The sequence below is a fragment of the Nerophis ophidion genome, unplaced genomic scaffold, assembly GCF_033978795.1.
Source record: "Nerophis ophidion isolate RoL-2023_Sa unplaced genomic scaffold, RoL_Noph_v1.0 HiC_scaffold_42, whole genome shotgun sequence".
NCBI lineage: Eukaryota > Metazoa > Chordata > Actinopteri > Syngnathiformes > Syngnathidae > Nerophis > Nerophis ophidion.
In genome coordinates, this window is record NW_026906964.1 from 463,064 (window position 1) to 486,668 (window position 23,605).

At 42.5% G+C, this 23,605-nt stretch overlaps 2 protein-coding genes across 2 annotated transcripts in view; one reads left to right on the forward strand and one right to left on the reverse strand.

The window, feature by feature from the left end:
• Positions 1 to 23,605, reverse strand: part of LOC133546752 (gastrula zinc finger protein XlCGF57.1-like) — a 732,377-nt gene that overhangs the window by 422,746 nt on the left and 286,026 nt on the right. The gene's annotated exons all lie outside the window — the stretch shown is intronic.
• Positions 8,490 to 23,528, forward strand: LOC133546770 (gastrula zinc finger protein XlCGF7.1-like). Its single transcript, XM_061892598.1, has 2 exons — positions 8,490 to 8,494; positions 22,715 to 23,528. The coding sequence occupies exons 1-2, from the start codon at positions 8,490 to 8,492 to the stop codon at positions 23,445 to 23,447; spliced, it is 738 nt and encodes a 245-aa protein (XP_061748582.1). The 3' UTR covers positions 23,448 to 23,528.

Genomic DNA, 23,605 nt, shown 5'->3' on the forward strand with positions numbered 1-23,605 from the left:
GAGTTCCAGTTGAAAGTGGGTGCAAGTTCATGCCCACGCACACACACTCTTATCGCCCACATTCTTCACACTGTTTACGTGGCTTCTTGGCCGAGGTCTGAAGGACAACACCAGATATGAAGTCGGAGTCCAGGGAGAAAAAAAGCACCGGTGAATGTCGCACAGAAAGAACCTTCCTGGTGTTACATGATGGCACGACCACCGAGCTGCGACACCACTACAAAGGCTCCTCCGTGCTCGTACCACCTGGCTTGGTAGCCTCGTACCCGCCTACCAAGCCAAAGACTTAGGTCCAATGATGAAACAGGGCGTAACGGCTGCTGATTGGACCGACACGCAAATACCACATTTTCAACACTCCCCGTTGTCAATTAAAACATAGTTATGGGCTGCACTTTGGACACACCTGCTGTAAGCTACGAGGAGCGAGCAGCTACACAACAGCTAAGCTAAAACAGCACTTTTAAGCATATCAAAAAATTATAGTTGCTTAATACGTACACAAAGTCTCCAAAACAGAAGTCTGATAGAAAGTATCCAGTAACAAACATGTCCGCATCATTCAACATTGTGAGCCATGAGCTTGACTTCATGAATTATTGTGGCCACCAGGTGTTGTGAAAGATCAAATAAAACAATTGCAAAAGCATCCGTCACAAGGTTACTGTTTTTTATATATTTGTGTCAATATGTAGAAGCATCCTCAGCCTTCCCGGGAAGGTCCATTCAGGTGTACTGGAGAGGAGTTTACACCGCATAGTCGAACCTCAGATTCAGGAGGAACAGTGTGGTTTTCATCCTGGTCGTGGAACTGTGGACCAGGTCTATACTCTCGGCAGGGTTGTTGAGGGTGCATGGGAGTTTGCCCAACCAGTCTACATGTGTTTTGTGGACTTGGAGAAGGCATTCAACCGTGTCCCTCGGGAAGTCCTGTGGGGAGTGCTCAGAGAGTATGGGGTATCGGACTGTCTGATTGTGGCGGTCCGCTCCCTGTATGATCAGTGTCAGAACTTGGTCCACTTTTCCAGTGAGGGTTGGACTCCGCCAAAGCGCCGATTCTGTTCAAAACTTTTATAGACAGAATTTCTAGGCGGAGTCAAGGAGTTGAGGGGATCCGGTTTGGTGGCTGCAGGATTAGGTCTCTTCATCTGGCTAGGAACTTTAGCTCTAACTGGATCGGTTTGCAGCCGAGTGTGAAGCGACTGGAATGAGAATCAGCACCTCCAAGTCCGATTCCAAGGTTCTCATACAGAAAAGGTTGGGGTGTCATCTCCGGGTTGGGGAGGAGACCCTGCCTCCAAGTGGGGGAGTTCAAGTACCTCAGAGTCTTATTCACAAGCGAGGGAAGAGTGGATGGTGAGATCGACAGGCGGATCGGTGCGGCGTCTTCAGTAATGTGGACGCTGTATCGATCCGTTGTGGTGAAGAAGGAGCTGAGCTGGAAGGCAAAGCTCTCAGTTTACCGGTCGATCTACGTTCCCATCCTCACCGATGGTCATGAGCTTTGGGTTATGACCGAAAGGATAAGATCACGGGTACAAGAAGCTGAAATGAGTTTCCTCTGCCGGGTGGCGGGGCTCTCCCTTAGAGATAGGGTGAGAAGCTCTGCCATCCGGGAGGAGCTCAAAGTAAAGCCACTGCACCTCCACAACGAGAAGTGCCAGATAAGGTGGTTTGGGCATTTGGTCAGGATGCCACCCGAACGCCTCACTAGGGAGGTGTTTCGGGCATGTCCGACCGACAGGAGGCCACGGGAAGACCCAGGACACGTTGGGTAGACTATGTCTGCCGGTTGCCCTGGGAACGCTTCGGTATCCCCCGGGAAGAGCTGGATGAAGTGGCTGGGGAAAGGAAAGACTGGTGTTTCCTTGCTTAGGCTGCTGCCCCCGCGAACCGACCTCAGATAAGCAGAAGAAGATGGATGGAAGAATGGATGTGTAACACAACTTGATGTTTCTTGAAAACAGCGTCCAGTAGTTGATGTTGTTGCTCCTTCTCCTCTTTTGTTGGACAAAGTTCCTCCTTGTACTCTGCTGTAGTTTTTTTTTTTTTTCTAACATCACAAATATTTCTTCAACGGCAGCAGTTAGTCGCTGATTCAGCAACACTCACATCATTTGTAATGTAGACATGTTCACACAATAAAAACACTTTACACTTACAGTGGATCTCTGCTTTGATGTGTCGATCACTTCCGCCTCTCTTTGTTAGCAGCTAACAAGCTAAGCTAACCAGCAGGCTAGGCTAGCACGTCAAAGTGCACTCAGACTAATGTATCCGCATACAAACAATTAATAACGACGTTTACTGCGTTAAACGACACACACGTGCACATGTACGTTGTAATTAAGACCTAGAAACCATAATAACCAAAACAACGTAATCTCCGCCAGACGCCATCTTGTTTTGTTTTTTCTCCTGTGTGACGTCATCGAGGTGTTGTCAACCGCGGAATAAATGTTGGCCAAACACGTGTTTCACTGGGACAATAGTGAGTGGTGCACATTTCCTTCAAACATGTGTTTCACTGGGACAATAGTGAGTGGTGCACACTTCCTTCAAACACGTGTTTCACTGGGACAATAGTGAGTGGTGCACACTTCCTTCAAACACGTGTTTCACTGGGACAATAGTGAGTGGTGCACACTTCCTTCAAACACGTGTTTCACTGGGACACTAGTGAGTGGTGCACACTTCCTTCAAACATGTGTTTCACTGGGACAACAGTGAGTGGTGCACACTTCCTTTAAACACGTGTTTCACTGGGACAATAGTGAGTGGTGCACACTTCCTTCAAACACGTGTTTCACTGGGACAACAGTGAGTGGTGCACACTTCCTTCAAACACGTGTTTCACTGGGACAATAGTGAGTGGTACACACTTCCTTCAAACACGTGTTTCACTGGGACAATAGTGAGTGGTGCACACTTCCTTCAAACACGTGTTTCACTGGGACACTAGTGAGTGGTGCACACTTCCTTCAAACACGTGTTTCACTGGGACAATAGTGAGTGGTGCACACTTCCTTCAAACACGTGTTTCACTGGGACAATAGTGAGTGGTGCACACTTCCTTCAAACACGTGTTTCACTGGGACAATAGTGAGTGTTGCACACTTCCTTCGCCCGGCCACAGAAGACAAAAAAGAGTTGCTGGTGTAACAATAGGAAGAATATATTCCACTCCTCTCTTGTACACGCGGCTTATGAGGTAATATACATGATATATTTTCATATTATTTATCTTATTTACCTCATATGTTGTTCGAAGCTAACGTGCTAGCGTTAGCCCGCTAGCAGGCCTTTGTAGCAAATGCGAGCGTTTTTTTTTAGGAGTGTATTTTATATGTTCTCTATGAGAATTATATTGACTTATTTAATACTTTAACTGTTTGTTGTTGTATATTACAGTCACGCTTAACATCATTGAATATTTGTTACTAGAAAGAAACGAAATTTAAGTCTGGAATAAGTCACATGGTATTATAATAATAATAATAATACATTTTATTTGGTATAGCACTTTTCAGTGTACTCAAAGATGTTTTACAGGATGAAACATTATATTACAGTGTAATATAATGTATTATTGCAGTGGTCTGCTTTATGTTGGTGTCAACTTTATTAGCAATAAATACAAATGATGTTTGCACGCACTTCTATTACCTTGATAACATCCATCCATCCATTTCTACCGGGGGGGACAGGGGGTGTTGGAGCCTATCTCAGCTGCATTGGGTGGACATATCATGGAAATTAAATCAATTGATGTTTGTTATTACGAATACACTATTTGCACAATTGTAAGTGATTAATGCTTATTCAGTCAGACTAAAATATTTAATTAAATAAATGTTAAATATTAAAAATAGCTTTAATATACTGCACATAAAATGAATTTGCATCAATATTTTGTTTGTAGTCGAATCATGAGGTACCCAAATATTCAAAAAATATGTTTATGTTTATAAATTCGTATATGTGTATATATATATATATATATATATATATATATATGTATGTGTATATGTATATATTTATATATATACTCACTGGCACTTGTTCCACGTGCTTCGCTGCACTTCTGTTTGTTTTCTGTTGGGTTAAAAATGTTGCTTTCGCAGAAGAAAGTTAAAGTACCAATGATTGTCACACACACACTAGGTGTGGTGAAATGTGTCCTCTGCATTTGACTCATCACCCTTGATCACGCCCTGGGAGGTGAGGGAGCAGTGGGCAGCAGCGGTGCCGCGCCCGGAAATAATTTTTGGTGATTTAACCCCCAATTCCAACCCTTGATGCTGAGTGCCAAGCAGGGAGGTAATGAGTCCCATTTTTATATTCTATAGTATGAGTCAGCCGGGGTTTGAACTCACAACCTATCAATCTCAGGGCGGACACTCTAACCACTAGGCCACTGAGTAGAGGCTGGGGTCACGTTATGCATCCTTTACATCAGGGGTGTCAAACGTAAAGCCCGCGGGCCGGATCAGGTCCTCAAACAGGTTTTATCCGGCCCGCGGGATGAGGTGGCTAAGTATGAAGATGAGTCAAAATGTTTGAATGAAAGAAACTGCTGTTCTAAATGTGTCCACTAGATGTCGCAATAGCAATTTTGTGTATTTTTGTAGATGATGCTACATATCTAAAAACACAAAAAACACACATGATTTTAGTGCACCGGTAGACAAAAATGATCAGCGTACATAAATAGCATCCTGTAATTTGATTTTAATTTTTTTTTTTTATCTTGATGGATGGAACATTAACACCAACGAGTTGATTGATGAACCTTATCACATAATTTAATCAGAAAGTATAGATAACAACAAATAAAGATAGAATACAATCAACAGCAACATATAAATGTAAAAAAAAAAAAAAATTCAGAATGTGCTTGTTCTATTTTCGAACAAAGAAAACAATCCGAAGTTGTCTTTATTTTTAAGTTATTGTGCCGTGATTTTACCAGTCCGGCCCACTTGGGAGTAGATTTCTCTCCATATGGCCCCCCACCTAAAATATTTGACACCCCTGCTTTGGAGGGAGCTGAGCTAAAGGGAATGTCAACAAAACAGTCAGATAGGTCAGTCAAACTTTATTAATAGATTACAAACCAGCGTTCTGACAGCTCCGTTCACTCCCAAAATGAATAAACACCTGTTTTATTATTTTCCCCGATTCAATAAACAGGTAAAAAACAGTCTGATACTGTTACGGTAAATCAAAGGTTAGTGCAATCACAATATAGTAACACTGGAAATAGTGCAAAGCAATAATATATCAATAATTCAACGTTGCTCAAACCCTAATGTCACAAAACACAAAATAAACATGTAAAGCTCACTCTATTAAGTTATTCCTCATCCACTAATCCCTCTAATTCTTCTTCCTCAGTGTTCCAATCAAACAGTTGGGCGTATACAACATCCAACATGTCTCGTCAAAGTCGTCATTAAATGAGACATTGTCGTTGCAGTTAATGTTAAATTCTCTCGCTGCTGCTCTATTCCCGTCTTCTACTGTGTGACTGATCTCCTTGAGTTTAAACTCTGCATGGTAGGAGCCATTTTGGAGTCACTACACACAGAAACGGCATGCCTCCCGCAGTCATGTATCCCAGCATGCACCGCGCACTTCTTCTTCTACGGGGGAAATTAAGGTTGGCGGCTGTAGAAGAAGAAGCGCACTTCTTCTTCTACGGGGCAAAATAAGGTCGGCGGCTCGAAAAGAAAAAGAAGCGCACTTCTTCTACGGGGGAAAATGAAGTTGGCAGCTGCTTACCGTAGTTGCGAGACCTCCATCTGTCAGGTTCAAACATTGATGACATCTATTAAACAGGACAAAAAGGCAAAGATTCAAACAGAGACAGAATTCAATTTATACTCAGATCCGAGGAGAGGCATGGCCATTGTACTGCCTGTACAAATCCTGCACCATGCTCTGCCCCAAGATCGTTCTCGTGGTTCTTTATTTGATTTTCACCCCCGTCCTTCCCACAGCTGCTTCCTCATGGAAGTGGGTCATGACCAGCATTGCCTTCGGTTCCCGAACAGATCAAAGAAAATCCCATAAAATAGAGCACAGAGAGTCCCATAAAATAGATCAAAGAGGGTTCGTAAAAATACTTAAAAGAGTTTCTCTGGAAGTTGGGCAGATTCTGCCATCTGTCCGCCTGGAAGTCCAGCATTCTTCTTGGAAAGCTCCAGCCTTTTTTCTTCTCATCAGGAACACAATGTAATACAAGGTTTTATTTGATAATTTACACAGAATTTTTCTGACATTCCCCCCTGTTTATCAAATAAATTCCCCATAATCTTCGTATCCCTAATAACTTCTTCTTGCGATTTTCAGTTATTGTTTAACTTCCCTTGAACCAAGCTATGTTTACACTCAGAATTGAACATCAATTTTTCCCTCATAATTATCAATCAATCAATCAATGTTTACTTATATAGCCCTAAATCACTAGTGTCTCAAAGGGCTGCACAAACCACAACACAAACCACTACGACATCCTCGGTAGGCCCACATAAGGGCAAGGAAAACTCACACCCAGTGGGACGTCGGTGACAATGATGACTATGAGAACCTTGGAGAGGACGAAAGCAATGGATGTCGAGCGGGTCTAACATGATACTGTGAAAGTTCAATCCATAATGGATCCAACACAGCCGCGAGAGTCCAGTCCAAAGCGGATCCAACACAGCAGCGAGAGTCCCGTCCACAGCGGAGCCAGCAGGAAACCATCCCAAGCGGAGGCGGATCAGCAGCGCAGATATGTCCCAAGCCGATACACAGGCAAGCGGTCCATCCTGGGTCCCGACTCTGGACAGCCAGTATCCATGGCCATCGGACCAGACCCCCTCTACAAGGGAAAGTGGGACATAGGAGAAAAAGAAAACAAACGGCAGATCAACTGGTCCAAAAAGGGAGTCTATTTAAAGGCTAGAGTATACAAATTAGTTTTAAGGTGAGACTTAAATGCTTTTACTGAGGTGGCATCTCGAACTGTTACCGGGAGGGCATTCCAGAGTACTGGAGCCCGAATTGAAAATGCTCTATAGCCCGCAGACTTTTTTTGGGTTTTGGGAATCACTAATAAGCCGGAGTCCTTTGAACGCAGATTTCTTGCCGGGACATATGGTACAATACAATCGGCAAGATATAATGGAGCTAGACCGTGTAGTATTTTATACATAAGTAGTAAAACCTTAAAGTCACATCTTAAGTGCACAGGAAGCCAGTGCAGGTGAGCCAGTATAGGTATATATATGAATGTATATATGTATATAAAGGTACATACAGTATATCGTAATATAATCAAACTTTCTTGTTCTTGTCAAAAGTCTAACAGCCACATTTTGTACCAACTGTAATCTTTTAATGCTAGACATGGGGAGACCCGAAAATAATACGTTACAGTAATCGAGGCGAGACGTAACAAACGCATGGATAATGATCTCAGCGTCTTTAGTGGACAGAGTGGAGCGAATTTTAGCGATATTACGGAGATGAAAGAAGGCCGTTTTAGTAACACTTTTAATGTGTGACTCAAAGGAGAGAGTTGGGTCGAAGATAACACCCAGATTCTTTACCGAGTCGCCTTGTTTAATTGTTTGGTTGTCAAATGTTAAAGTTATATTATTAAATAAAGGTCAGTGTCTAGCAGGACCGATAATCAGCATTTCTGTTTTTTTTGGCGTTGAGTTGCAAAAAGTTAGCGGACATCCATTGTTTAATTTCATTAAGACACGCCTCCAGCTGACTACAATCCGGCGTGTTGGTCAGCTTTAGGGGCATGTAGAGTTGGGTGTCATCAGCATAACAGTGAAAGCTAACACCGTATTTGCGTATGATGTCCCCTAGCGGCAGCATGTAGATGCTGAAGAGTGCAGGGCCAAGGACCGAACCCTGGGGAACTCCACACGTTACCTTAACGTAGTCCGAGGTCACATTGTTATGGGAGACGCACTGCATCCTATCAGTAAGATAAGAGTTAAACCAAGACAGGGCTAAGTCTGACATACCAATTCGTGTTTTGATACGTTCTAATAAAATATTATGATCGACGGTATGGAAAGCAGCGCTAAGATCAAGGAGCAGCAACATAGATGACGCATCAGAATCCATCTTTAGCAATAGATCATTAGTAATTTTTATGAGGGCTGTCTCAGTAGAGGGATTTGCCCTGAAACCGGATTGAAAGATTTCACACAGGTTGTTAAACGCTAAGTTTTCATTTAGCTGCTCTGCCACAATTTTTTCGAGGATTTTTGAAATAAAGGGAAGGTGAGACACCAGTCGGTCGTTTACCATGAGGTCAGTTTCGAGGTTAGGTCTTTTAAGGAGAGGATGAATAACCGCCTTTTTGAATGCTAGGGGAACAGTGCCCGAGGAAAGTGATACGTTTATAATATTTAGCACTGATGGACCTAATAATACAAAAAGCTCCTTGATCAGTTTCCCAGGAAGTGGGTCAAGTAAACATGGCGTTTGTTTAATTCCATTTAGACGTTGTAACAAGTCCTCTAATGTTACTTCCTCAAAACGAGAGAAACTATTTTGGATATTTGCAGTATCCGCCGTATATACAATCGTATCTGTGTTACTATAACCCAGTTGTAGCTGGGACACATTGTCTTTAATCTCCTTTCTAATGACTTCAATTTTCTTATTAGAGAATAGCATAAAGTCATCAGCTGAGTGGGTGGAGCTACTGGAAGGAGTCCCTTGTTGGGTTAGCGATGCGGCATGGCGTAGTGGGTAGAGCGGACTTGCCAGAATCCTGAGGATTTCAGGTACGTTTCCCACCTATTACCATCCAAATCGCTGCCGTTGTGTCCTTGGGCAGGACACTTCACCCTTGCCCCCGGTGCAGCTCACACTGGTGAATGAATGATGAATGAATGATTGGTGGTGGTCGGAGGGGCTGTGGGCGCAAACTGGCAGCCACGTTTCCGTCAGTCTACCCCAGGGCAGCTGTGGCTACTGATGTAGCTTACCACCACCAGGTGCGAATGAATGATGGGTTACCACTTCTCTGTGAGCGCTTTGACTATCTAACAATAGAAAAGTGCGATATAAATCTAATCCATTATTATTATTATTACCGTACTAAACAAAAATGTAGGATTGTTTTCATTAAGGTGGATGAGATTCTAGTAATATTTAGATTTAGCTAAGGTAAGCATGCGTTTATAAGTTATTAAACTATCACTCCATGCTTGATGGTGCACCTCAAGTTTAGTCATGCGCCATTTGCATTCCAGCTTTCTACATAATAATTTCTGAGCTCTAGTTTCTTCTGTAAACCACGGGGTAGGCTATTTGGAGCCTTTTTTAACTTTAGTGGTGCTATGATATCAATGGTTTCACGCAGGGCGTCGTTAAAGTTGTTAGTGAGGTTATCAATAGAGCCCACATACTTTGGGAATGGTGCCATTACCGAGGGCAGTAGGTCAGTAAGAGTTGTCGTTGTGGCCGTATTAATGTTGCGGCTGCTATAGCAGTTATTATTATTATTAGTTTGCCGAACATGCGTCTGAATCTCGAACTTTATAAGGTAATGTTCGGACAATAGTTTAGTACACGGGAGTATCGTAACTTTGGAAACGGTGATAACCCTGACAAGCACTAGGTCTATCGTATTACCGTTGCAATGCGTGGGTTTATTTATTATTTGTGTAAGACCACAGCTATCAATTATAGTCTGGAGCGCTACGCACGGTGGGTCCGATGGGGTATTCCTACGGATATTAAAGTCCCCCATTATAGTTATATTATCGCCGTGCGTCACTAGATCAGCAACGAACTCTGAGAATTCATTGATAAAGTCCGAATAGGGCCCTGGGGGGCGGTAGATAACAGCCAGGAATAGAGGCAGCGGTGTGACAAACCTCATAGTAAGCACCTCAAACGATTTATATTCATTATTTATGTTAGGACTAAGGTTAAAGTTTACGTTGTATATTAGTGCGACCCCCTCACCCCTTTTAAGGGGACGGGCAATATGCGCATATGTATAGTTAGGAGGAGATGCCTCATTTAGCGCAAAAAAGTTGACTGGCTTAAGCCAGGTTTCGCTGAGACCGATGACGTTAAGATGGTTGTCTCTGATGACCTCATTAATTAACAACGTTTTGTGAGACAATGATTTTATGTTTAAAAAACCTATATTATAGGTAATTGGCTGTTTTAGGGAATTTTTGATCAAATTATCTGTAGTCGTAATATTAATAATGTTGTGTTTATTATGCTCAGTGCATTTAGTATAATTACGACCATATCTAGGAATTGATACGACGGGAATTTTCCGATTGTTTGTTTGGTGCTTTGATAAACTGGACGCATCATAGTTTTCCACCTCAGTAGAACGCATGTCTAACTCTGAAACAATCAAAGCAGAAAAAACTTGTTCTAATTTAACTGACTCCTTACCTAGACCAGTAGTCTCGTATCTTCCATTTAAATCCTGCTTCAGGATGGAGGGAAGTGGTGTTCTGTGGGCCTTTAGCTTTGTTTTTAGCCCCGCTCGGCATCCGCGTTTCCGATCACACCACTGGCGTCTGCTCCGTTGACGGCCTCCGCTGCTACTATACTCCCCTGCTTCACAGGCCGCTGGATGTAGCCGGTGAAGTATTCCCGTGCTAGCTAGCAGGTCTAGCAAGCACGCGTCTATCAGTCCAAAATGGCCCGATCTATACACATCCAGAAGTGTCTGGCGGTCGTAAGTGATCACGGAGTGACCACGATGTGAGCCAGCCATGAAGTTTGCAGAATTGTCCGGTATTTTTTAATTTATTATGACATTTCTGGAAATAAATCAGGAACACCATCCAGGTAGGTATTCTCGTCGTCAGATTCATCTTCTCTGTCGTCCGCCAGAAAGTGCGTCTGAACAGCTTTATCGTCTGCTGGGCTAATCGCTGTGGTAATCAAGACGGTTAAGCAGAGAACACAGACAGGAAATATAACAAAATCCACACAACGTCAGTCTTGTTGAACACGGCCATAGATACTAAATATCAAAGACTTGTATTTGCCAAACACGTCCAACCACCCCTCCCACATAGATGTATCTATGCCAGAGTACTTTTTAATCTTACCGTTAAGGGTGTGCAGGCCTTCCAGTGCTTTGGTCAGGCTACTTTCTGCATCAGTGTAGTTTGGTATGAACATGCAACACTGTTCACCAAATATTGTGCACACGCCCCCTTTTTCCACTAACAACATGTCTAGCGTTATACGGTTTTGAAAAGCCATAAGGAAGGTGGCGACGAGTTGATCAGCGACGGCTTTAAGTCGGCCTGTGTAATTTTCTAATCCCTCTACGTTCTAGTAGACGTAGTTTATTCTATCAACATTCTTGTTAATCGTACACCACCAGTAGACGGAGGATTCAAATCCAGCTACAACTTAATTTACCAATTTATAGTCGTCAGATACACTTATTTGGACATCCATTGGATCGATCAAGTTAGATCTAAAACACTTTGCCAGTTTACATCATGTCTAGTTATTTTCCAATGTTCAGGTATCAAAACTGTTCAGATATGTTAACAATCCTTGTACAAATATTCATACATTTGCTATGTGTAAGCAGTTATCTTATGATAAGTTTCCTAACTGTTGTACGTGTCAATGCAGGTATACTTAGCTTATTTTTAAATTTTATTTTATTTTTTTACATATTTATCAAATATTAGTTTGTGTTTTGTCTGTTTAGCCATCCATCCATCCATCATCTTCCGCTTATCCGAGGTCGGGTCGCGGGGGCAGCAGCCTAAGCAGGGAAGCCCAGACTTCCCTATCTCCAGCCACTTCGTCTAGCTCTTCCCGGGGGATCCCGAGGCGTTCCCAGGCCAGCTGGGAGACATAGTCTTTCCAACGTGTCCTGGGTCTTCCTCGTGGCCTCCTACCAGCTGGACGTGCCCTAAACACATCCCTAGGGAGGCGTTCGGGTGGCATCCTGACCAGATGCCCGAACCACCTCATCTGGCTCCTCTCGATGTGGAGGAGCAGCGGCTTTACGTTGAGCTCCTCCCGGATGGCAGAGCTTCTCACCCTATCTCTAAGGGAGAGCCCCGCCACCCGGCGGAGGAAACTCATTTCGGCCGCTTGTACCCGTGATCTTATCCTTTCGGTCATGACCCAAAGCTCATGACCATAGGTGAGGATGGGAACGTAGATCGACCGGTAAATTGAGAGCTTTGCCTTCCGGCTCAGCTCCTTCTTCACCACAACGGATCGATACAACGTCCGCATTACTGAAGACGCCGCACCGATCCGCCTGTCGATCTCACGATCCACTCTTCCCCCACTCGTGAACAAGACTCCTAGGTACTTGAACTCCTCCACTTGGGGCAGGGTCTCCTCCCCAACCCGGAGATGGCACTCCACCCTTTTCCGGGCGAGAACCATGGACTCGGACTTGGAGGTGCTGATTCTCATTCCGGTCGCTTCACACTCGGCTGCGAACCGATCCAGTGAGAGCTGAAGATCCCGGCCAGATGAAGCCATCAGGACTACATCATCTGCAAAAAGCAGAGACCTAATCCCGTGGCCACCAAACCGGAACCCCTCAACGCCTTGACTGCGCCTAGAAATTCTGTCCATAAAAGTTATGAACAGAATCGGTGACAAAGGACAGCCTTGGCGGAGTCCAACCTTCACTGGAAACGTGTCCGACTTACTGCCAGCAATGCGGACCAAGCTCTGACACTGATCATACAGGGAGCTGACTGCCACAATAAGACATTCCGATACCCCATACTCTCTGAGCACTCCCCACAGGACTTCCCGAGGGACACGGTCGAATGCCTTCTCCAAGTCCACAAAGCACATGTAGACTGGTTGGGCAAACTCCCATGCACCCTCAAGAACCCTGCCGAGAGTATAGAGCTGGTCCACAGTTCCACGACCAGGACGAAAACCACACTGTTCCTCCTGAATCCGAGGTTCGACTATCCGGCGAAGCCTCCTCTCCAGTACACCTGAATAAACCTTACCGGGAAGGCTGAGGAGTGTGATCCCACGATAGTTGGAACACACCCTCCGGTCCCCCTTCTTAAAGAGAGGGACCACCACCCCGGTCTGCCAATCCAGAGGTACCGCCCCCGATGTCCACGCGATGCTGCAGAGTCTTGTCAACCAAGACAGCCCCACAGCATCCAGAGCCTTAAGGAACTCCGGGCGGATCTCATCCACCCCCGGGGCCTTGCCGCCGAGGAGCTTTTTAACTACCTCAGCGACCTCAGCCCCAGAAATAGGAGAGTCCACTACAGATTCCCCAGGCACCGCTTCCTCAAAGAAAGACGTGTTGGTGGGATTGAGGAGGTCTTCGAAGTATTCCCTCCACCGATCCACAACATCCGCAGTCGAAGTCAGCAGAACACCATCCGCACCATACACGGTGTTGATAGTGCACTGCTTCCCCTTCCTGAGGCGCCGTATGGTGGTCCAGAATCGCTTCGAAGCCGTCCGGAAGTCGTTTTCCATGGCTTCCCCGAACTCTTCCCATGTCCGAGTTTTTGCCTCCGCGACCGCTAAAGCTGCACACCGCTTGGCCCGTCGGTACCCGTCCACTGCCTCCGGAGTCCTATGAGCCAAAAGAACCCGATAGGACTCCTTCTTCAGCTTGACGGCATCCCTCACTGCTGGTGTCCACCAACGGGTTCTGGGATTACCGCCACGACAGGCACCAACAACCTTGCGGCCACAGCTCCAATCAGCCGCCTCGACAATAGAGGTTCGGAACATGGTCCACTCGGACTCAATGTCCCGCACCTCCCTCGTGACATGTTCAAAGTTCTCCCGGAGGTGTGAATTGAAACTCTCTCTGACAGGAGACTCTGCCAGACGTTCCCAGCAGACCCTCACAATGCGCTTGGGCCTGCCAGGTCTGTCCGGCATCCTCCCCCACCATCGCAGCCAACTCACCACCAGGTGGTGATCGGTAGAAAGCTCCGCCCCTCTCTTCACCCGAGTGTCCAAAACATAAGGCCGCAAATCCGATGACACAACTACAAAGTCGATCATGGAACTGCGGCCTAGGGTGTCCTGGTGCCAAGTGCACATATGGACACCCTTATGTTTGAACATGGTGTTTGTTATCGACAAACTGTGACGAGCACAAAAGTCCAATAACAAAACACCACTCGGGTTTAGATCCGGGCGACCATTCTTCCCAATCACGCCTCTCCAGGTTTCACTGTCGTTGCCAACATGAGCGTTGAAGTCTCCCAGTAGGACAAGGGAATCACCCGGAGGAGCACTTTCCAGTACTCCCTCGAGTGTACCCAAAAAGGGTGGGTATTCTGAACTGCTGTTTGGTGCGTAAGCACAAACAACAGTCAGGACCCGTCCCCCCACCCGAAGGCGAAGGGAAGCTACCCTCTCGTCCACTGGGTTGAACTCAAACGTACAGGCTTTGAGCTGGGGGGCAACCAGAATTGCCACCCCAGCCCGTCGCCTCTCACTGCCGGCAACGCCAGAGTGGAAGAGGGTCCAGTCCCTCTCGAGAGAACTGGTTCCAGAGCCCTTGCTGTGCGTCGAGGTGAGTCCGACTATATCTAGCCGGAACTTCTCTACCTCGCGCACTAGCTCAGGCTCCTTCCCCCCCAGTGAGGTGACGTTCCACGTCCCAAGAGCTAGCTTCTGTAGCCGAGGATCGGACCGCCAAGTGCCCTGCCTTCGGCTGCCGCCTAGCTCACAATGCAGCCGACCTCTATGGCCCCTCCTATGAGTGGTGAGCCCATTGGAGGGATGACCCACGTTGCCTCTTTGGGCTGTGCCCGGCCGGGACCTATGGGGACAGGCCCGACCACCAGGCGCTCGCCATCGTGCCCCACCTCCGGGCCTGGCTCCAGAGCGGGGCCCCGGTGACCCACGTCCGGGCGAGGGAAATCTGGGTTCATTTCGTTGTAATTCCATAGAAGTCTTTGAGCTGCTCTTTGTCTGATCACTCACCTAGGACCTGTTTGTCTTGGGAGACCCTACCAGGGGGCATGAAAACCCCCAGACATCATAGCTCCTAGGATCATTGGGACACGCAAACTCCTCTACCACGGTAAGGTAGCAGCTCAGAGAGGAGGTCTGTTTAGCTACAGGTACATTTTGTTTTGCTCATTACTTCTGTTTAGCTACAGGTACATTTTGTTTTGCTCATTACTTCAATCAAACCTTTTTTGACTCATCTTGAGCAATTGTCTGGGCTTTTACATACAACACAATCAATTTGTGTAGCCTTTCCTACTTGCTCTGCCATAAGGAACAAATTAATTGCCAAAACAGGAACCAATTATTATCAAACTTTGACACAGCTGTGACAGTGGAATTTGTAGTGTGCTAGTTAACATGTCCCTTTAATAAGACAAATACAATCCCAAATACTTTTTTTCCCACTACATGACCTTTTTACAATGTGCTAAGTGTACTCAGCTTGGTCTTTCCACTATCTTTACTGCTGTCTTAGTTGTTTACAACCTCTCTCCCCCCTTGGAGGATGCCAATGTTTCCTTTTCATTGATTTTTCAAAATTTTGGGAGCTGACAAGGTCTTCCAAATATTATTTCAAAGGGTCTTAGTCCTGTTGTACTTGTAAGGTTCATATACTGTACATTTGTACTAACTCTTTGCATAATGCTTTTGCTACTGTTAGCACATCTGCTTTTCCTTCAGGAAATATTCCTGCCCACTTTGAAAATGCATCTACTATGACCAGACAATAATGTTTTCCTTCACTCTCATTTAGTTCAATAAAATCCATGCATAGATGTTGAATACATTTTTTTTATTTTTTGTATGAATTAAACTATAGGAAGTATGGTACTTCTAGTCATGTCCCTCCTGTTGAGCCATAAGTTCACCTATGGCTCACAACTGCTACCCACTTCTACTGATTGTTTGGTACGATTAGTGTATTGTCTGGACATACATAGATGTATTCTTTGTACAACGTGACTCTTTTTTTTGTATTCATTTATCTTTTTCTTTTGGAGTACTTTGTTGTTGCATATATTTTAGTATATCATTATTCATGTCACTAATTTGTAATTGTAAATGTGTATTTCTTTTTCCTGTTCCTTGTTTTGCTGCTCTGTCAGCAAACACACCTCCCAGTGACACTGCGTCTGCTCCTTTGGTGTGTGCTGCACATTTGCATATTGCTATTTTAGCTGGTAGCTGTACTGCTTTTACTCATTTTTTCCCAATAATTCTCCATGTTTTACAGGTTTTCCTGTTGACGTTCCTATATTCTTCCAGTGTTATGCTAATGTGTGCACTGTTGAAAATGTGTATTGGCTATCTGTGTATATTGTGACCTTTAGATCTTTCATTACTTTACATGCTTCTATTAGTGTTACTAATTCTGCATCTTGCATTGAGTAATTTGATGGTCATTTGATAGCTTTCACAATTTTTGTTGCTGTAACAACCATACATACTATTATATTTTTATTTCACAAAATGCGGCTTCAGCTTTTGAATTCCACTCTACAGAATTTTTGAAACATTTTTTTACATTATTTTTTTTAATGGAGCTACCATTTCAGCATAATTTGGTATCTAACTTCTACAGTAATTAGTTGATCCTAAAAATTACTTAATTTGCTTCTTTGTTTGGGTTTTTTCTACTTTCCACAATAGTGCGTCCATCTTTGTTTAGACAATGTCCGACATACTTTACTTCTGTTTTGCATAATTGGACTTTTATTTTCCTTACTTTGTATCCTTCATTATGTAGATGATTTAATAACGCCAATGCTATTTTTCTCCTAATTCAAATTTTATACATATTACTTCATGTATTTTTTTAAGTAACATTTTAAACTCACTTAACTGTCTATATGCCACTTAATCTATACTTTTGCACTCAGAATTTACATTCTTCCCATTGTTTATATTTCTTATTTCTTATTCTTATTTGTAATTATTATTCAACAATATTCTAAGCAAATAGTTGTCTATTGCTAACTGATAGTTGTTTTGATTGTCATGTCTCCTTATTTATTGTATTTTATGTTCATTTTTTATCTTAACTCAACACCTAGATGTATGGTTTAGTGCAAATGTCTAAAACATAATTTAACCAGTTCCTCAATCAGGATTTGGATGCCATGGTCTCTGGTTTCACTCACTCTTGCTGGAATTGTCAGACGTGTTGGAATCCGCCTCGAAGGACCAAGAAGATGTCAGGTTCAAACACTGTTGACATCTATTAAATGAGACAACAAACAAGTAATCAAACAGAGACAGAGTTAAATTGGGACTCAAGCTTGAGAAGAGACACAGCCTGGTACCGTCTGTACCATTCCTGCACCATACTCTGTCCCCAGACCGTTCTCCTTGTTCTTTATTTGATTTTCACCCCCTTCTTCCCACAGCTACTTCCTCATGGAAGAGCGTCGTGATCAGCTTTGCCTTCGGTTCCGAACACTTCAAAGAAAGTCCCATAAAATTGTTCGAAGAGGGCCCATAAAATAGATCAAAGAAAGAGTTCGTAAAAATACTTAAAAGAGTTCCTGTGGAAGTTGGACAGATTCTGCCATCTGTCCGCCTGGAAGTCCAGTGAACTTCAAATAATTGTGTAAATTATTTGATAATTTACACAATTTTTCTGACAATTATCTTCTGTGTTCTCTCCTGAACAAAACACTGTTGTATCATCCACAAATAATACTAACTTGAAATGTTTTGTAACTTTACAAATGTCATTTATATAAAGATTGAACAATTTTGGTCCGAGTATTGATCCCTGAAGTACACCACAGGATATATTTAGTGTTGTAGAAGTGTGTTCACCTAGCTTTACGTATTGTTTCCTGTTGGTTAAATTACTTCTAATCCAGTTAAGGACCACCCATCTCATGCCATATCATTCTAATTTGTTGATTAAAATATTGTGAGTCATTGTGTGAAATGCTTTAATTAGATCCATAGACACTGCTGCTGCACATTTTTTATTATCTATTGCATTGGTCATTTTTTCTGTCATTTCAATTAAAGCCATCAAAGTTGAAGTATTAGCTCTCATCGAGTATTCTATGTTTATTTATGAACTCTCTAATCTGTTATTGAACAGTTTTTCAATGATTGTAGAATAATGTGGAAGTAAAAAAACGGGTCTATAATTTGTAAATTGGTGTTTTGTCTCCATTCTTATAAATTGGTAAAACTATAGCTATTTTCATTTTGTTTGGGAATGTACCTGTTTGAGATGATAGGTTACTGATAGACATTAAGGGTCCTGAGATCTCTTCAATTACCTTTTTTATCTTTTATATATAAATTCCATTACTATCAGTTGAAGTCTTAGATTTGCATTTCTTCACGACTATAACTATTTCCTCATGTGTCACATTACTGAGGAACATGGAGTTGGGATTTATTAATATAGTCCTCAGTTAAAACTGGGTCCCGGAATCCTTTCTTCCAATTTTGGTCCAATATTTACAAAGGCTTTTAACTACCTCCTTTATGTTGTCATTATGTTTATTTCCATCTAAGAAGTATTGGGGGTAATCCCTCTTAGTGCCAAGACACATATAAGCTTTGGCTTCAGCCTATTCCTTTTTCCGTCATTCTTTTTCTTTTTTCTGTGTGTGTAAATGTGTATGATTATTAATTATGCATATTATTTACTGTTAAACTGATCACACAAAATGGTTGATTATTGATGGAAACAAACTTATTTTATTAAAAAAAACAGCACGTGGGACGCGGGTTGTCTTACGTCAGCACTGGAAGTGGTCAAATCAGCTGCTCACCTGGCGTCTTTTTTGGGGATGAATAGGGAAGTCCTTCCTTAGCTGCCGTCTTGTTTTATCATATATTGCTGCCTTTGCACCTGTCAACGTTCACTTTTGTATGCACGTTCAATCAATAAAAAATATTGACTTTGGAGCAATGTTCACAGACTCTATCTAGTGTTTGGCTCTCTATTAGAAGTAACAGGGCCTACCTCTTTAAGACCACCCTTTTTAGATATACAACAATTTATATTTACAACATTAATATTAACATACTATTAAAGTGTGATAAAATGTAAGCTTTTAGTTAATTTGAATATATATATATATTTAAATGTTTTGTTTGTAATTGGCTTTTAATCTTCATTATTTACTTGACGTTTTTGAAGTATTTCTCTGTCTTCATATTTATTTTGTACATTTTGGCCAAAGGAGGCACATTTCACTTTCTTACTTACACTTGTTATTACATATGTTGGCCAGAGGGGGAGCACTTCAGATATTTAGACTGACTTGTTATTTCATATGTTGACCAGAGGGGGATGAATAGGGATGTCCTTCTTTAGTCCTTCTTTATCTGCCGTCTTGTTTTATCATATATTCCTGTCTTTGCACATGTCGATGTACAATTTTTATGCACATTAAATCAACAAAAAATCCTGACTTTGGAGAAATGTTCACAGACTCTTGTATTTGCCTCTTTATTAGATGCAATGGTTTTCTGTATTGGGACCATGATTTATGTCCTAACTTGTTCACCAGTCCTCATATGGAAATTACTTTTCCTTGTTGATATCTCAAGATGGGCACAAATACAAACCCTGTTTCCATTTGAATTGGACCGATTTTCAATTGAATGCACTACAAAGACAAAATATTTGATGTTCAAACTCATAAACTTTATTTTTTTTGCAAATAATAATTAACTTATAATTTCATGGCTGCAACACGTGCCAAAGTAGTTGGGAAAGGGCATGTTCACCACTGTGTTACATCACCTTTTCTTTTAACAACACTCAATAAACGTTTGGGAACTGAGGAAACTAATTGTTGAAGCTTTGAAAGTGGAATTATTTCTTATTCTTGTTTTATGTAGAGCTTCAGTCGTTCAACAGTCCGGGGTCTCCGCTGTCGTATTTTATGCTTCATAATGCGCCACACATTTTCCATGGGAGACAGGTCTGGACTGCAGGCGGGCCAGGAAAGTACCCGCACTCTTTTACTACGAAAACACGCTGTTGTAACACGTGCTAAATAGTTCCAAAAACAATTTGAAATGTGGACTCGTCAGACCACAGGACACTTTTCCAATTTGCATCAGTCCATCTTAGAAGATCTCGGGCCCAGAGAAGCCGGCGGCGTTTCTGGATGTTGTTGATAAATGGCTTCCGCTTTGCATAGTAGAGCTTTAAGTTGCACTTACAGATGTAGCGACCAACTGTATTTAGTGACAGTGGTTTTCGGAAGTGTTCCTGAGCCCATGTGGTGATATCCTTTAGAGATTGATGTCGGTTTTAGATACAGTGCCGTCTGAGGGAGAGAAAGTCATGGTCATTCAATGTTGGTTTCCGGCCATGCCGCTTACGTGGAGTGATTTCTTCAGATTCTCTGAATCTTTTGATGATATTATGGAGCGTAGATGTTGAAATCCCTAAATGTCCTGCAATTGCACTTTGAGAAACGTTGTTCTTAAACTGTTTGACTATTTGCTCACGCAGTTGTGGACAAAGGGGTGTACCTCGCCCCATCCTTTCTTGTGAAAGACTGAGCATATTTTGGGAAGCTGTTTTCATACGGGGGCGGCATAGCTCGGTTGGTAGAGCGGCCGTGCCAGCAACTTGAGGGTTGCAGGTTCGATTCTCGCTTCTGTCATCCTAGTCACTGCCATTGTGTCCTTGGGCAAGACACTTTTCCCACCTGCTCCCAGTGCCACCCACACTGGTTTAAATGTAACTTAGATATTGGGTTTCACTATGTAAAGTGCTTTGAGTCACTAGAGAAAAGTGCTATATAAATATATTTCACTTCACTTATACCCAATCATGGCACCCACCTGTTCCCAATTAGCCTGCATACCTGTGGTATGTTCCAAATAAGTGTTTGATGAGCATTCCTCAACTTTATCAGTATTTATTGCCACCTTTCCCAACTTCTTTGTTATGTGTTTCTGGCATCAAATTCTAAAGTTAATGATTATTTGCAAAAAAAAAAATGTTTGAGTTTGAACATCAAATATGTTGTCTTTGTAGCATATTCAACTGAATATGGATTGAAAATGATTTGCAAATCATTGTATTCTGTTTATATTTACATCTAACACAATTTCCCATCTCATATGGAAACAGGGTTTGTACACAACACACACACACACACACACACACACACACACACACACACACATACACACACACACACACACACACACACATACACACACACACACACACACACACACACACACACACACATATACTGTACATTCTTGTATGTGTGACCTTCTTGAGACCTCTGAAAAATGCCTACCTCTATAGGTTCACCCTTTTTAGATATATCAAGATTTATATTTACAACATTAATAAAATATACATACTATTCCAATATAGAAAAAAATAAGTTTTTCTTGAATTTCTTTTGGATTTTGTTTTTTACTGGTTTTTATTCTACATTATGTGGGCTCTACCGAGGATGTCGTTGTGGTTTGTGTTGTGGTTTGTGCAGCCCTTTGAGACACTAGTGTTTTAGGGCTATATAAATAATCATTGATTGATACATTATTTATTTGATGTTATTACGATCTCTTTCTCTCTCTGTGTGTGTGTGTGTAAACATATATTTTTTAATAATTTTTGCCAAAAGGGTCACATTTCAATGTCTTACATACACTTGTTATTTCATACGTTGCTCAGAAGGGGAGCACTTTCAAAACTGACACACAGTCAATTTGAAAAATTCCTCCTTTTTGGGACCACCCTCATTTTGATAGATTTCACCACCAGGGGTGCAAATGAGACATTCTCTATTAGATGCAATGGTTTTCCGTATTGGGACCATGATGTATGTCCTAACTTGTTCACACCTGCTCATACGGAAGCTACTTTTCCTTGATGGTGTCTCAAGAATGGTAGAAATAAAATAAATGAATAAATACATACAGTGGATTGCGGGGACCCCTTGAGGTAGTTGTAAGGTATCCCCAGCTGAATGACAGGTAGTTAACAGCAATTGACCCTCACTGGGTCCATTTGTACACTCTCAGTTACATTAACATTGATATTATACATGTGGGCCAATAGATAGAAATGCTGTTAAATGTAGCTTTGATGTGGCAAGCTACTATTGCAGTGTAGCGTGTAGTGTAGCTTGCTACAATTCTCTGAGAATAGCTTAGCTACTTTTAATGGAGAGTAACTTGTAGCTTAGCTTATTACATTTTCCAGGTCGCTTGCCCATCACTGTCTGTTTGGCCTAGCTCACATGTGAATAGTTTGAATACTGCAAACTTCTATACAGTAACACCTCATTTGTGTTTTATGTTCTGCAGACGTCCAGCAGGTGTCAGCAGAGAGTCATGAAGAGATTCCCTCCAAGCAGCAGGAGTGGAGCTCCAGTGTGGGACAGAAGGAGCTACAGACCCCCTCCCACATTAAAGAAGAGCAGCTTCATGATGAAAATGAAGCTCAGTCCTTACAGCTTCATCACTGTCAAAGTGAGGAGAACAGAGGGGCGGAGCTTGTAAGTCAACACATCACAGAAGCTGATGGAGAGCATTGTGAAGATATAAAGTCAGAACCAGACAGCATCTTTGCTCCACAGTCAGACATGGACCACATGATGTCAGACTCTTCTGATCACAGTGACCACATCCAAAAACCTTTGGAGAGTAAACATAATTCTAAAGGTGATACGAGACATCACACTAACAACAAACACTTTGACTGCTCTGATTGTGGGAAATCATTTAGACAGAAGAGTCGTTTTACAGTACACATAAGGATACATACTGGAGAGAAACCTTTTACTTGCTCTGTTTGTAAGAAGAGTTTCTCCACAAAGCAACAAATGACCTCACACATGAGAACACACACTGGAGAGAAACCTTTTGCTTGCTCTTTTTGTAGGAAGAGTTTCTCCAGAAAGCTTGACGTGACCACACACATGAGAACACATACTGGAGAGAAACCTTTTACTTGCTCTGTTTGTAAGAAGAGTTTCTCAAGAAAACATTTCATGACCACACACATGAGAACACATACTGGAGAGAAACCTTTTACTTGCTCCGTTTGTAGGAAAAGTTTCCCCATAAAGCAACACATGACCACACACATGAGAACACACACTGGAGAGAAACCTTTTGCTTGCTCTGTTTGTAGGAAGAGTTTCTCAATGAAGCCTGCCTTGACCACACACATAAGGATACATACTGGAGAGAAACCTTTTACTTGCTCTGTTTGTAAGAAGAGTTTCTCCACAAAGCAACATATGACCACACACATGAGAATACATACTGGAGAGAAACCTTTTACTTGCTCTGTTTGTAAGAAGAGTTTCTGCAGAAAGCCTGACATGTCCACACACATGAGAACACACACTGGAGAGAAACCATTTAGTTGCACTGTGTGTAATAAGATGTTCCGGTATAAGTATCAGGTCAGTAAACACAAGTGTGTAACAGTCATGGAAGCTGCAGGGATTTAAAAACACTTAAACAGTGATTGTGCTAAAAGTACTTTAAAAACACAGCATGTTTAAAGGCCTACTGAAAGCCACTACTACCGACCACGCAGTCTGATAGTTTATAAATCAATGATAAATGATAAATGATAAATGGGTTGTACTTGTATAGCGCTTTTCTA